Source organism: Mauremys reevesii, linkage group 10, assembly GCF_016161935.1.
Source record: "Mauremys reevesii isolate NIE-2019 linkage group 10, ASM1616193v1, whole genome shotgun sequence".
Lineage (NCBI taxonomy): Eukaryota > Metazoa > Chordata > Testudines > Geoemydidae > Mauremys > Mauremys reevesii.
The window spans coordinates 81,655,132-81,669,905 of NC_052632.1; the positions used below are offsets into that span (position 1 = coordinate 81,655,132).

At 46.4% G+C, this 14,774-nt stretch overlaps 1 protein-coding gene across 1 annotated transcript in view; it reads left to right on the forward strand.

Moving 5' to 3' along the window:
* Nucleotides 1–14,767, forward strand: part of SLC9A3R2 (SLC9A3 regulator 2) — a 98,920-nt gene extending 84,153 nt beyond the window's left edge. Inside the window, exons 4-7 of the mRNA XM_039492747.1 lie at nt 3,901–4,054; nt 6,636–6,679; nt 7,502–7,564; nt 11,867–14,767. Coding sequence (XP_039348681.1) covers nt 3,901–4,054; nt 6,636–6,679; nt 7,502–7,564; nt 11,867–12,025 — 420 coding nt within the window. The 3' untranslated portion in view covers nt 12,026–14,767. The remainder of the gene's footprint in view (nt 1–3,900; nt 4,055–6,635; nt 6,680–7,501; nt 7,565–11,866) is intronic.
* Nucleotides 14,768–14,774: the final 7 nt, after the last annotated feature.

Below are 14,774 nucleotides of genomic sequence, written 5' to 3' on the forward strand. Positions count from 1 at the left end.
GTAATTTTTACTACTCTATAAGAATGACCATCCAAAGCTCCGCATGCTCTTGACAATATTTTAAAATTACACTAATAAATAAACAGAGCTGTGCATGAACCCAAGATCAGATTCTCCAGCAACAACTTACTTTGTCATTATTTAAAATTTATATCATGGTAGCACCTAGAGACCATCCAAGTCGGGGCCCCACTGTGCTTGGTGCTGTACAAAGCTATAGTAAACTCCAGTCTCTGTCCCAAAGAGAGAGTTTAAATCCTTCCCCTGGGATCCCACACATCACCACTCAGCCCTAGCAACCGCCTTCCAGGCTAGGGCTCAGAGATGGGCCTTGCAGCACACTCTGGAGGTTCGCAAACTCAGACTGTTACTTGCCAACAGTGGAAGTGAGTTCCAAAGGCCCAGCAGGGTGAGTGGGTAGGCGTGTGCATTGAAATACAGCAAAGCACTTTGCCTGGCTTTAACCCCATTAATAATCCCATTGACCTCAACGTGCCGACTGGCTTTGCTGAATCGGGACCGGCCTGCAGTCTGTCTCCGTTAAAGGAATGTATTAATTGGTGCTGTGCGGGGGCGGGGGGAGGGTTCAGATTATCTTGATTTTTGGAGAGAGAGAGTCGTGCTGTAAATACCTCTTGAACACCAGCGCCTGGCAGCAGTGAACCATGCCTGCACCCTCCCCTGCCACCAGCTGTTCACCGAGGGCTGACCACACACTCTCCTGGCACCTGGCTGTTTAATGCATATAGCCGTGTGTGTCTGGGAGGGGGAGAACTAGCATGGGGGGGGGGCACTTTATGGCCGAGCATTATGTCACCACGTGGCATTTTATTATTTATTTATCTGTCCCTGGCACAGCCCCCAACGCGCACAAAGAGGCAAGAGGCGACTCGGAGCCTCCGGAAACCTGATCCGTGCACCAGCTCTTTGGGCTTAAATAAATATTTGATGCTAAACAGCTCCCCTGTGCTGAGGAGTTTTACTGGCGAGCCAGGAACTGTGGGTAAAGGGCTGCCACCTGCCTGGTAAGGCAGAGCCTGCAGGGAGCTGGGTTTCAAACCACACCTCCACATCAGCCTCCCCGCTCCAGGGGACGCGATTAGCTGGCCCAGATGTTTGTTTAATCGGGGGTGAGCGCCAGGCAGTAACTGATGGGAACTGGAAAGTCTCGCCAAAGCCTCACAGGGGTAGCCAGGGTTAACAGCGCCAAGAGCTCCCTGATCAGAGCCCCGGGCGATCCAAGATGCTCCCATTCCCAGCCTTAGCCACCCTTGGGCCCAGCCGTGTCCGGAGACCTGAATTCACAGCAGGGCAAGCTGCTTAGCCTCCGCAGCAAGAGTTATGGGGGAGACGGTAGCCCCCGTTGCTAGGATATGGAGAGGAGGCGGAAAGCCTAGGTGTATGTTGGCCTTGGAGATGTTGGCTGCAGGTTGCAGCTATGGCTGGCCCTGCTACCAGTGGGCCAGGACACTGACTTCCGCCCCTCAGAGCCAAACCCTCCCAAACGTAGGGGGAAGCTTGAGCGTCCCAGCCGGCCCCATCTCTAGTTTTGTGGCACTTCCTAGCCCCTGTTGTTTGTTAGGTGTTTCTCTCTCTCCCCAGCCCCTAGGTGGGGTCGCCCCCCATTTGCCTGACAAGGTCCCCTCACAATGTGATGCTAAACCACTAAACACACCAAGACGTGGGGTGTCCATGCAGCAATATAACTTTGGGGGAAGACAAGTTTTACCCAGCCATATATATCATGACCTGTCTAGTCTGGTATCCTGATTCTTGCAGTCGTCAATACCTGAATGTTTAGGGTAAGGTGACACCCCAGTCAAAGGTACTTAGCCTCTCAGAAGTGAATCTGGAGTTAGATCTTGCTCAGGTCTCCTTGGTTCCACTCAAGGCTCTGCTACTGACTTGGTGTAAAATGCTGGGCAGGTCACTTTACTTCAGTTTCCTATCGATAGCTGGGGGAAAGGTTATACTGACCTGCCTGGGGGGAGGGGGCGGGAGGAGACAAAATATGTTATTATTTGTAAAGTGCTTTGAAATCCTTGTATGAAAGGCACTGCAGGAGAGGAAACTGGAGTGCTGTGATGGTGTGGGGCTGGAAAAGTGATTCAGTGGGTCAGGAAGGAATCAGCTGATGCCCTGAAACATGACAATTGAGTTATCCTGTCATACATGCGTGATAAAGATATAACTGATTATAAAATTATCCAGGCCTTTTAATAGAAACACAGTTATAGTAGCTAATGACCTTTCTGCAGCGAACAATATCTCTGAGCGCTATAGCTCATTCAAAACTCATTGTGATGTAGCAGCTAGATGTTTTTAGAGGGCTGGATAATTTCATTACCAATTGTCTTTATAGTACACGTTTACAGTGAGAAGATCGACTAGATCTGTTGTGCTACTGTTAAGACTAAATCAACACATCTGTTTTGAAATCTTTTGAGCCTTCTTTTTAAGATGCAAAGCGCAGACCTGATGAGGAATTGGCGGTTTGAGTTTTTGTAACCAAATGAAAAGAATGTGATTAAACAATTAGTGCTCAAAATGGTTCACTGAGTGGAACCAGTGGTGGCGGCTGTACCTATAAGCAATGAGTGGCTTGGCAGCATCAGGATCTTTTCACTCAGGACGCAGTGTCCTCACTCAACACCAGGAATAACGGTTTGCAGTTACAATTGTTCCTCCTGTGTTGTATGGAATAATGAAGAGAATATCTCAGTCCTTTACAGGCACCAATTAGCATCCAACAAAGGACAGCAATTAATCACTGCATCCAGTATTAGGAGAGAGATGCACCATTTGGTTTGGCCAAGGCAGGTGTGGGAGCAATAGGCACACCTTTTCTCCAGTGTGAGGGTTTTGTCACATTTTTTTAAAGGTGGCCACATGGCATTGGCTCATGAGTGGAGACCTGCACTAAAGACCTGACTGCAGCTTTCCCAGCAGTGGAGACCTGGTCTTGTGGACAGAAAGGACCAACCAGTGGCTTGGACTGGGAAGGGGAAGATACTAGTGGGATCCGTTGGGCTGTGGTATAGTCTCCCAAGGAAAGTAGTATTGGTATTGGGGGGTTAGGCTCTTTAGAACTGCACTAGGCAAACCGTGGGAGAGTATGCTGGAGGGGACTGCAGTGGCCAGTGGGGGTAGACTAGGTGTGGTCTAAGGGACTTTGTCCACCCTGACACCAGTGATAGAAGCAGAAGAATTTTAAAAGCCCCTCGAAAGCAGCCAGCTGGTGGGAGACCTGAGTTCAGTAGCAGAAACACCTGCTCCTCTGACCAGTGCAACATGCACATTCAGAACGCGGGTAAAAGGCGGAGGTGACCTGGGAGTTGATGGGACCTAAGGGAAGATGCTCTTGCCGGGACCTTTCGGTGGCCATCCGAATGAAAGTTCACCAAGCTGTTCTCTGGGTACAGGCCTATCCAGCCTGCCTGAGCATTCAAGGCAAAGCCTCGGATGAGCTTGGTAGGACGTGGTGGCTAGCATGAAAGGAAGAGCCTCTAGCCCTTGTGTCCCTCTGTCTTCAAACACAGAAGCAGGGGGGAGCCAGGTGTGGGTTTGAGGGCCAAGAACTGGAGAACCAGCATCACTCCGGGGGCGGGGGGGGAGGGGTGTGGAATTACCTTTTGAGGCTGTGAATCTAGCTGGGAAGACGCACGTGTGGAGTCATTCCAGCTGGTGAGGTGAGGTTCCTGATGAGGCCGTGTGGTGCACCAAGCATTTCACAAAGAGACACTCACCTTTTGCACTGAGGCTGGTACATAAGCTAAACGCTGCTCCCCAGCAGTGCTTAAGAGAGAAACCTCCAAAGCTGCTGGCACCCTAGGGATGGGGCTTTTTGTGTCGGTGTGTGGCCTGCCCAGGAGCACTCACGCCCCTGTTGTCCCTTTGCAGGTGAACGGGATAAATGTGGAAGGCATGAAACACTCTGAGGTTGTGTCAAACATCAAGGCCAAGGAGAACGAAGCCAAGCTCCTAGTGGTGGATCCCGAAACGGATGGATACTTCAAGAAACTGGGGATAATCCCCACGGAGGAGCACATCAAAGGTGAGACCCTCCTTACTCCCCCCAGGTGACTGTATCCTGCTCTCCACGGTTATGAGCTTGGGGTCGGACTTTCAAAAGTGATTTAGAACCACAGGTCCCAGTGACTTCCTCTGTCTGTCTAGGCGCTTATGTAGCCCCTTTTGCTAGTTACCTGAGTGTCTATGAGGTTTTTATAAATAGAAATAACAATATTTTCCAGGCAATCCAAACATTTATATATTCTTAAATAATTCATAATTAACCTGTGGAACTCCCTGACACAAGATCTTGTTGAGACAAACTTAGGTAGGATTCAGAAGAGAATCAGACATTGATATTAATAATAGGCATGTCATGTATAACTAGCTCGGGTAAATGTTTCTAAGAGACATCAATCCTCATACTTCAGGACATAAGATGAAGACTGCCTGAGGTTTGGAAGAAACTTCCACTAACAGCAATTACACAATTGTCCAGGCGTTTCTTTCAGTTTCCTCTGAAGCATCTGGCATTGTCAGAAGCAGGCTATCAGACTAGGTGACCCATTGGTCTGATCCAATGATGACAATACCTAAGTCCCAAAGACAACATGTCCCATATATGAGGGAGGGGCAAGGAAGTCTGGAAAGGGACTCAGAGCGGAGCCTGCAAGTTATTCCATTGTTGTCCTGGGGCGTATTTTCTCTCACTTAAAATGTTTGGATTTGGACACCAGAGGAAAAAATGTAAAGATCCTTTAACTTCTCGTAGCCTTTTGAAAGCATGAGCATGTATGCATATGTCCAGACACAGAGAGTAAGTGTCATGTGTACGTGAAGGAAGACATTTCACAGGACAGCAATAGTTCTGATAAGTGGTGCAATAAATATTATCCTTGCTGTTGAGAACTGGCAGAGAAAGCTGCCTATCTACTATTTGACCTGTGGCGCTGCAGACTCCCGTGCTGGGAGAGATCTCTGCATTCCACCAAACACATATTTCCCTCCTTGCTGGCTCTCTGAATGGGGAGCTCTGTTTTTCAACACAGCTGTTTCTTATCTAAACTGAATTCTAGCTCAGGCAATCACTTTGCTTTTTCAAGTATTCAGTGGAGAGAGCTGTCCAAAAAAACAGGTCAAACAATTCTAAGATCCACCGGGGGGCGGGGGGGAAGTGGTGTCAGATGCTCAGAATTCAAAATTGGAACAAACGGGATGATGCGAGAGAGACTCTGCTCTTGGCACAAATGATAATGAAGCCCTTGTTCTCCGCTTGAGGAGATGTTAGCCAGTGTTACTGCGATATGCATCATGTTCAGTTGCCTCTTCAAGCAGCGTATCCTGGCATCAGAACTCTGACTGCAGCACTGGAGTGTGTTTTGTCACCTTTTCTTTGCAGATTTCATGATCACTAGGAATCGGGCCCGTATAGCCGCTAATATAGAGACAGATTGAGTTTAAAAACACTCAACAATGCAATTTGGGTTTTTGTACCACCCTAGATCTCAAAGTAGGATTTGTGTTTGAAATCACACTGGCTTTCACTGGGGGTCACTGACTGCTACTCTGCAGACTTTGCAGGGCTACTGTTTTCGGCTGAGTCCGGAAAGCTGGGCTTGTAGCTCTTTAGAACAGTCCTGAAATACTTTCGGCATTGGCACCATGTCACGACAGACATGGTGATGCAGCTCATTGGTATTAGAAGTGGCAACTTTGGATTTATTGCCCTGAATTTACCCCTGGCACATTGGCATTGAACACTGTTAGCTCCTGCTTGACTAGATTGTGTGTTATACAATGAAGTGCGTGCACCTAATTATTAATATTTATTATTTGTATTAAGACAGCCTCCAGAAGTCCCCACTGGGACCACGGTCTTGTTGTGCTGCGTGCTGCACAACCACACACACAACCCAGTCCTTGCCTAAGAAACTTACAGCCTGCACAGAGGGATTACCTATTTAATACGGGCTATTCTGTGATTGGCACATTTGTACTGTTCCTTCCTTCCTAACAGGGATGTGAAATTGTTGATTGGCAGCTCATCTAAGTTGTTGTCCTTTGTTAATAGTGCAGGATAATTGGAGGGCAGGGAAAGATATTACAAAAATGCAAAATGACTCCAAAAACAGGTGCCCCCCCCATTTTATTGTGAAATTGACAAGGTGACAATTGCAGCAAAGAATATTGCTTGGGTATGTGAGTATTCTGAGACAAGGCAGGTCTGGTTTTTTAGCAATGTTGTATTTGATTCAGAAAAGAAGCAACTTCATCCCCAAATGAGCCATGAAATGACTTTTTTTTTTTTTTGGTGGGGTGTGAAATCAAATGAAACGGGGGGCGGGGGGGAATTAAAAACAAGCTGGGTCACTGAAGAGAAACCCAAGGGAATGAATAGGTTTTTGAAGAGGCTCATGAACAGCCTGGGTGCAGTCTGACTATGATTCCAGGAGAATATACATGCCTCACTCCATATGGCCTGCTAAGAGTGCTCCACTCCATTAACCCTGGAAACGGGAAAGTCAGGTGAGTTCCCAGGGTGGGTACGCTAGAGGAAGCTCTGTCTGACACGTCAGTCTCGGGTTAAATGTATTCACCCGGGCTTTACTTTTCTTGGTCTATAGGTGGAGTGCCTCAGCCTATTACTAACGGGTCTGCACAAACCCAGGTGAGTGTCTGTCTGTTAACCAAATAGACTCTGATTGATGGCAGAGATCTAGCTATTTTGAGAGGCAAATCTGTCCAAGGAGCAATGTCAACATCCCAATTCACCTTGTTTTGGGACGACATGTGACCTTGTAATCAGAGTCGGGGAACTGGAGTCAGGACTCCGGAGCTCTCATCCCAGCTTTGCCTCTGACTCACCTTGTGATCTGGAGCAAAGTGATGCTGCCTCCATTAGCCCAGCTATAGAGTGGGGATGACTCAGAGCAGGTTCTGAGGCTTATTTAGCTTAATTAACACATACTGAATTTGATTACTTCCCTCTGCAGTTTTAATTCTAGACTGGCTTCAAAACAATGCTGGTTGCTCTGCTACTTAGTTTCCTGCTCCTTCAACGTGCATGGAACAGTAGTAGTTGCTAAATGAGAGTGGAGACACAGGGCCAAACTCTGCTCTGGGGTAAGTGGGTGGAGCTCCATTGACTCCGATGAATTGTAACTGGACCCTGCCTCCACCAAGTCTGCACTGGAGGAGAGCGTCTGTAGAATTTGCTAGTAAACACTTGCGTTTTTTTGTTACTTGAATTTACAGTTTTCTCCACCCTTCAGTCTTTGTTTTGCAGCCAGTCATGTGTTTGGAAAAAAACACACATTGGTCTTCACCTGGCAGAATTGGCTCTGATCTTATCTCATAAGGCTGTAAACTCCACACAGCATTTTTCATCTCACTTTATGCATATATATATATATATATAAAATATATATATATGCATGCACACACACACACATATATATAATGTACATGTTAACATTTCCATTTCCAACAGCTGAATGGAGGATCCATGTCTTCATCCCATAGTGATCTCCAAAGTCCTGAGAAGGAATCAGAGGTAAAAATACATTTTTACAAATTTTTTCATCTTATATAAACATGCATATTAAATACCCTTTCAAAACAAGATTTCTTCTTCACTTCCTGCCCTAAACTAGCATGTAGTGTTGTTGTGAGCTGTTAAACAGCTTCCAGGTTCCAACCCAGAAATGGCGGCATTTCTATAATGGCTGAGCGATCTCTATAGTTTCTGAAGTAGCTCGAGGATCCCATGGGATGAAAGGTCTTGGGGAAATTCAATATGACGTTATTGCAAAAAATGTTAATGCAGGGAAAATAATCAACTGAAAACTAGCAAATGAAAAAACCCCAAACCCACGACTAAAACATGTAATTACATTTTGGGGAGGGGGGGAGAAACTAAAAACCATGATGTTCCCTATGACTTGTTCTTGCTTTAAGATGTGCAGAAGCTAAAATGTGCAGGGCTTGATTAAATGGAGTTTAAAAGGACTATTGAGAGGCTCAAATTACTTGGATTGCTTCTGTCTCTTGTGAGTGAACCACTGGCTCCATGTGCTGGAGTCCAAACTGTGCATTCTTTCCACTCTTTGTCAGGGGTACAGGAAAACTTCCTGGTTTCATGTGGCCTCTGCCAGAGGCAGCAGATGTCCCAGATTAATACAGACAAGTTTTGCAAGGATTCTGATGCACCGTTGTGTTGCTTACTTGTTTACCTAGTTAGGCCCCCATCCTGTACAGACTTAACTTTGTGCACTGTGAAGTCAGTAGGAGTGGTACAGTGTGTAAAGTTAAGCATGAGGGCTTTAACTGGACTTCTCAGCTGTATTATCTGGACTTTTCAGCCTCTTTATTCCAGTAAAGGACACAGAGAAGCCAGCAGTTTTAGGAAGCACAATGCAGAACCAAGACTTTCTATAACTAAATGTCACAAGTTGCGCTTTATACGAAATTATGTAGCACCCAAAAGGAAAATAGGTTAGAAGTCAACTTGCGTCTAAAACAAGGGACAGGTGAGAGGTAGAGTAATAACTGAGGGAGACAGTTGGTAACCTCATTAAAAGGGTTCACTGGTACCCAGCGGCGTATTATTGCCTAGGCCAACAAGGCCAAGGCCTAGGGCGGCAAATTTGCAGGGGCAGCAAATTTGCTCACGCCCCCTCCCCAACTCCGCCCCTTCCCCAAATCCCCGGCCTGCCTCCTCCCTTCCCTCCTTCCACCTCCCGCCCAGGCTTGCCGTGCGAAAGCGCTGGGAGGGAAGGAGAAGCGAGTAGCGGCACTCGGAGAAGGCGGAGCAGAGGTGAGCTGGGGCCCGCGGGCGTGGGGAGTAACCCGGGAGGGCTGGGAACCGCTCCCTGCCCCAGCTCCCCTCCGCTCCACCGCTGCCATCCCCCGAGCATGCCGCAACTCCCCTTCTTCCCTCCCTCCCTCCCAGGCTCGCTGTGCAAAAGCGCTGGGAGGGAAGGAGGGAGGGAGAAGTGAGTAGCGGCACGATCGGAGCAGGTGGAGCAAAGGTGAGCTGGGGCCGGCGGGTGCAGGGAGTAACTCTTGGGGGTGGGGGGCGGGCAGGGAAGCGCTCCCTGCCCCAGCTCACCTCCGCTCCACCGTTGCCATCCCCCGAGCACGCCACAACTCCCCTTCTCCCTCCGCCCCCCAGGCTTACCGCGGGGGAGCAGAGGTGAGCTGGGGGGGGGATTTTTTGAGGGCCTAGGGGCGCCAAATTTGTTAATCCGCCACTGCTGGTACCGTTGCAGTAGCCTGGTATAAGATTTAAGCTAACTGTATACATTCAGCTAAGATTAGGCCTCAAATATAATCACATTAAATATAGTTGCATGGAAGGATTTCACAGTATCTAACAGGACTAAACCCTGTTTCATGAATTAAAAAATTGAATACAAATTTCAGGATTTTTTTTTTTAAATTAAACAGTTCTCCGCCTATTGAAAAGCTGGACTTTGTAGCATTCTGCTAGGGCCTGAGGATCCCAATAGGACACTGAAATTGACCACTCTTTCGTTATTCAAGTTGAATGAAAGATTAAAAGCAAACACATGGCTTCAAAGGGAGAAAAGAGTAGATTTATAACACTTCTCATTTTACTAATTTAGCATGTGGTTAGTAAAAGAAGTAAGTGATTTCTAAAGTTTTGAGTTGAGTGTCCTTTAACTTTCATTCTTGTCATGCCGTGGAATTGTTCACTAACAATAAAGAAATGCATCGGCCAAAAGTCCTGATTTTGAAAAGCGACTTGAGTCTGGGTGTCTCTGATTTTTGTGCCAAACTAGAAATATTGTAATGAGCCCCAAATTTCAGAAAATACTGAGCACCCACCCTCTGAAATCAGGTCCCTTTAAGGTGTCATAAATTGCATGTCTAAAAATGTAGGTACCCAAAATAAGTCCGTTTTTTAAAAATCATGAACGAAGTGTTCTAACGTGAGTGCCTAAAGTTAGGCATCTGAATTCATAGTTAGGCGCTTAATAAAAGTGACCTGATTTTCAGGGACTGAAGTAGTAGAAGAATTGTTGATCTGTATCCCTGAAATCTGGCCATTTTCATTCAGGTGCCTAACTCAGACACCTCCGTTTGAAAAAAGTGGCCATTGCCATTTGGGGGCAAACGTTTGACGTATCGGTTGGAGTTTCAGCTGCATGGTGTCAGTGGAAGTGGTGCAGACAAATGGCTCTAAAAACTTCCCTTAAACTTGAAGGGCGTGTTTCTCCATTTTACTGCACCTCATGAAATCACTTCCAGCAGGGCAAAGTGAGTACAAAATACTACTATTCAGATTAGGTGGCACTTTACACTTTTTCCTGGTGTAAATGACTGCACAAGGCAATGAAGAATCAGGCCTTTAGCCCTGTTTTCCATCTAAGAACTTCATGCTTTTATGACAGCGCTGAAAATGTGAATGTCTTGCCAACATTTGAGCATCACTTTGTAGCTCTTTCCCGAATGCTGGTTCTCTCACAAAAACCTACTCGATGCAAATGCGATTACTGAAGCAGTAAGCTTTAAATTAAGCTCCATATACAGCCCGTCTATTATATGAACGTTCCAATTAAAGATGTCATAGCAGAAAAGATACTTTCTTGTGCTCCAAAGCTCTGCCAGTGCAAGTTAATGGACTCTGAGTCCCAATTAAATAATCTTTGTGCTTAGCATGAAGATGGAAGTGCAGTAATGCAATTTAAGGCCTGCAGGAAAATGTCTCTTCAGAAGACTAATAGATATTTAGCTGAAAGCACTTCATCCTGCATATTAATTGTTCCCTAAGGATTTGAAGTCCAGCTTTTGCCCATTACAGAAATAAGAGGGCTGAGATGAACTTACAGGCCACTGGGGTTTTGCTCAGAGTGTTTATTGAGGTGGCAGCCATCAGTAGTATGAGGAGGACGCTACGAATCAAGTTTCATACAAGACACATTGGACCCAGCTCTCCTAGATATCGCACTGAATTGGCAAAAAGAATGTTGGATTGTTATGCTTTTTATTGGGCAGCTCCCAAGGTGCTATTCTCACTACGGGTGGGCAGAACTCAGTCGCCTGTAAGCAAATATTTGCATTGTAACACCTGGTGGCTTTGAGATGCAGTGCTAGGTGTGGCCTTTTTAAAGCCATCTAGCTGAAAAAAAACCAGCGAGGGTTCTCCTCCACCCTGAACATCAGAGCTAGAGTGAACCAAGCCCGTAATGTAACCGAATCAGCAACTCAGTTCTGGGCCTCAGTTAAACATTCCCCCCTGTAATGAGCAAGTTTGTGCTTCCACAAAGCTCACCGTTATTCCATCTTGCTTCCTCTTATAAAAGCTTTTACTGCCACTAGGGGCTTAATTTTGTGTTTCCAAACATGGTTCCGTCTCACCTTTGGCAATGGCACCGCATTTTTATGCTTCTGCTTTTCCAGTTCCAGTAACAGCAGCAACACATTCTTCAGGGCATTTTTTCCCCTCCAATATTGTAATTAAATCTCTGGCCACAAAGACACCCTGGTCGCCACTTAAACCACAAACATGACAAACTCGATGGTCTGCTCCACAAACACGGGCTTCTTATCATATGCCCTTAAGGAGAATCTGCCCTAGTTCTCTGGAAGGTTTTATGTAGATGAGGTACTAGAGGCCACAATTATAGGCATAGGCCTGATGTGCCATCCAGCAGGGGATGTAATCAGACACACATACACCCACCCCAGTCAGCCCATTGTCTTCCTGCAGGGGGCACTGTTGCACCCAAGCATGCCCATTTCACTCCATGGGCACAGCTCCACCACCCAGCATAGTACACCACAATACACCGTAACAGGAAAGCTTCTCATGTCTTCTTCCTCTTTGCAGGAGGGAGAGTCTGAGAAGAAGGACCCATTTGAGGAAAGTGGCCTGAACCTGAGCCCGACTGCGGCAGAGGCCAAGGAGAAAGCGCGCGCCAAGCGGGTGAACAAGAGGGCTCCGCAGATGGACTGGAACAAGAAACGGGAGATTTTCAGCAACTTCTGAGCTGGGACGGCAGCTCTTCCCCTTTTCCCCACCTTCCAAACTGAACATCTCCAACGCGCACCAGCCCCATTCCTGGCTGTCGACCCAAGACGCTTTGTGCTCTGCTCTTTATTGGTCGCTTTTTGCAAGGCAAATTTTTAAAAAGGGTCGTTTATGGACAAGTGATTCCAGTAGAAAGATGACCAAAGCTCCTCCCAGCACACACCCGGCTGCCTGCGGTTCCCACATTGCTGCTGAAGAAAGACTGGGAAGATTTCAGCTTTGCTTCTTACCTGCTTTATTTTGGTTTTTACTATTTTGAGCTTCCCCCCGCTGCAGAATCCCCGGTGGGATATTATGCATTCCCAAACTGCAAACTCTCGTTTGTTTCAATTCAAAATAATCTAGTTTGTTAAAAAAAAAATACGAAAAAATCCCACTCTGAGCGACAATGTTCAGTACTCACATGGTGGGAGATTGGTCAGTGGCGATACATTTCTCCCTTGTTGGCTTCGCTATTGATTTAGAAGGGTTGGTGGGGTTTTTTGTTTGTTTTTGGTGTAAAAAAGAAAATTCCCCATCTGTTTCTCATTAATGCTGGAACCGCTCCCCCCCGGGATCCCTTTAACCAGTGCAATAAAAGCCCTTTTCTCAGCAAACCTTTTCCCTTCTGTGCTCCACCCCCGCCTCCCCTCAAAACAAACTCTGGGTGTTGAGAAGATGGTAGGACTTAAAAACAAAAAAAATTCCCACAAAACCAAGTAGCCCAAATAACCCAAGCCTCAGATGTGCATGATGAAATGGCAGGAGAGGAGGGAAATAAGCTGCCCTCCCCCTGACAATAAAGGAATGTCTGTGATTCCTGTTAGCACATCCACACGCAAGGTTTTCTGTCCCCGATCGCTATTGGAAGCCCTGCGAGAACAAACTTAATGAGACACTGGAAACATGGCTCTTCAGGCGGACTTCAAAGAAGCACATCGAGTGTCTCATTAGCTGGGAACTGAAATCCCTGAAGACCTTGCTTTGAGAGGCACTCATGAAAACAGGGTTTCAAGCAGGAGCAATCCAGCGGCGGCTCGTCCACTCAGACGCTGGCTTCAGAACAGGCCCCAACCCGAACCTGCTTTGCTATTTCTGACTCAGGATTTAAACCTCTCACACTTCCCTGCTGATCTCTCACCAGCTGCATTGCCAACCTGGAAGAATAACAAGCAAACTCTCTGCCTTGTAGCAATGTGATCTGGCATGTGGATTGTCTTATAGGAAGCCGGAATACTATCTGCTGGGCCCCTCTTTGAAAACACCCTGCTCTCAATGTTAGAGCGTTCCATGAAATGTCCCATGAAAGCTATCCTACAGCGCCAGCACTAAACTAGTATAAAATCTTCTCTACTTACCTCTGGCTTCAAATGAGAGACACTAACGAAGATTAAATTAAACATGTACTAATGGCCTCCAGGCAGTGGAATTGCACTGGGGCTGGATCCGTGCCGTAGAGAGCGGGACGATTCCCGTTGCCTTCTTACCGAAAGCTAACAAAACAGCCTTTTTGGCTGACATGTATTTTGTAACAATGGCAAAAATAGTATTAAAAAAGCAGGTGGGGTGGGGGATGGGCAGAGCAGACAGTTTAGGTAAATGACCACTCCCCACCCCCAGCTAACGACACACTAGGGCAAGAATGTAAGATTTGCAATAGTATTTACGATCAAGCACATGGTTCCGGTTTTTTGCCCCAGGTTACCCTTAGACTCTGTATAATGAACAAGTGGCCTTTGACTTTGTGCACTATGGTCTTGTTAAGGTTCTGTGTATTTTTCGTAATACTGAGCTAAAAAAGGTGCCTTATAACATTTACTGTTCCTTGCAGTAGATGGATGTATCGCAGCACAGTGGGGAGGGTGGGGACGGGGCAGAGGGGGTGTTTGGCTTCTTTGCAGGGACCAGTGAAGTGCAAGGCTGTGACCATACTGAAGACAGGGCTTTTGGCTGCGCTTTCTTTTAGGGAGGATGTACAGTGTTAGTGGGGCAAATGGATGCAAATAGGATCTTGGAAAGAAATCTCTGCAAGTGTTTGGCTGTAAACCCTGGGACTGGCACCAGGTTGGAAAGGGTTAGTAAGAAGTTTAGAGCTTTTTCTTCCCTACAGGAGTCTCACATTGGCCTCTTACCTTGCGTGTTCCAAAAGAAAATGTGATGGCCGGGGGGGGGGGGCTGCTTGCTGTTAGCCACCACAAACAGTTGCTGCTCTAAGAAATCAGTAACAAAAGAATCTTACACTCATGATATGCAGATTGCTTTCAATCCCTGCACTTCCAACTAAGCCAGAGACAGTGTGTGAGTCTGCTAGGGGTAAAACCTCCCAGTTACATTGCAAGGTAGGTGTTAAAATACAGTGTCGCGAACAAGGAAGTCATTCTCGAAAAGCCTGTAAATACCATGTTACTTGCATAAGACAGAACCAACGTAGTCGAGGGGAAAATAGCATGGTTGTGTTTTCTTTTTAATGCTGATCAAAATAAATCAGGTATGCAAATATGTACCAATAAGATTTTTAAAATTATCGCTGCATAGTCCATGGAAACGGCTCATGGTTAAAGCACTTATCGCTATTTCTGACATCTAGTAGCTCTGTAATAATAATTATTCAGTTTCTGTACATTTAACTTGAAAAACCAATACAAGTATAAAGTTATCTGCATTGTAAAGACAATGTATACTGTAATGTCAATAATAAACTTTGTTCTGCCATGTACAGCTTAAAAGG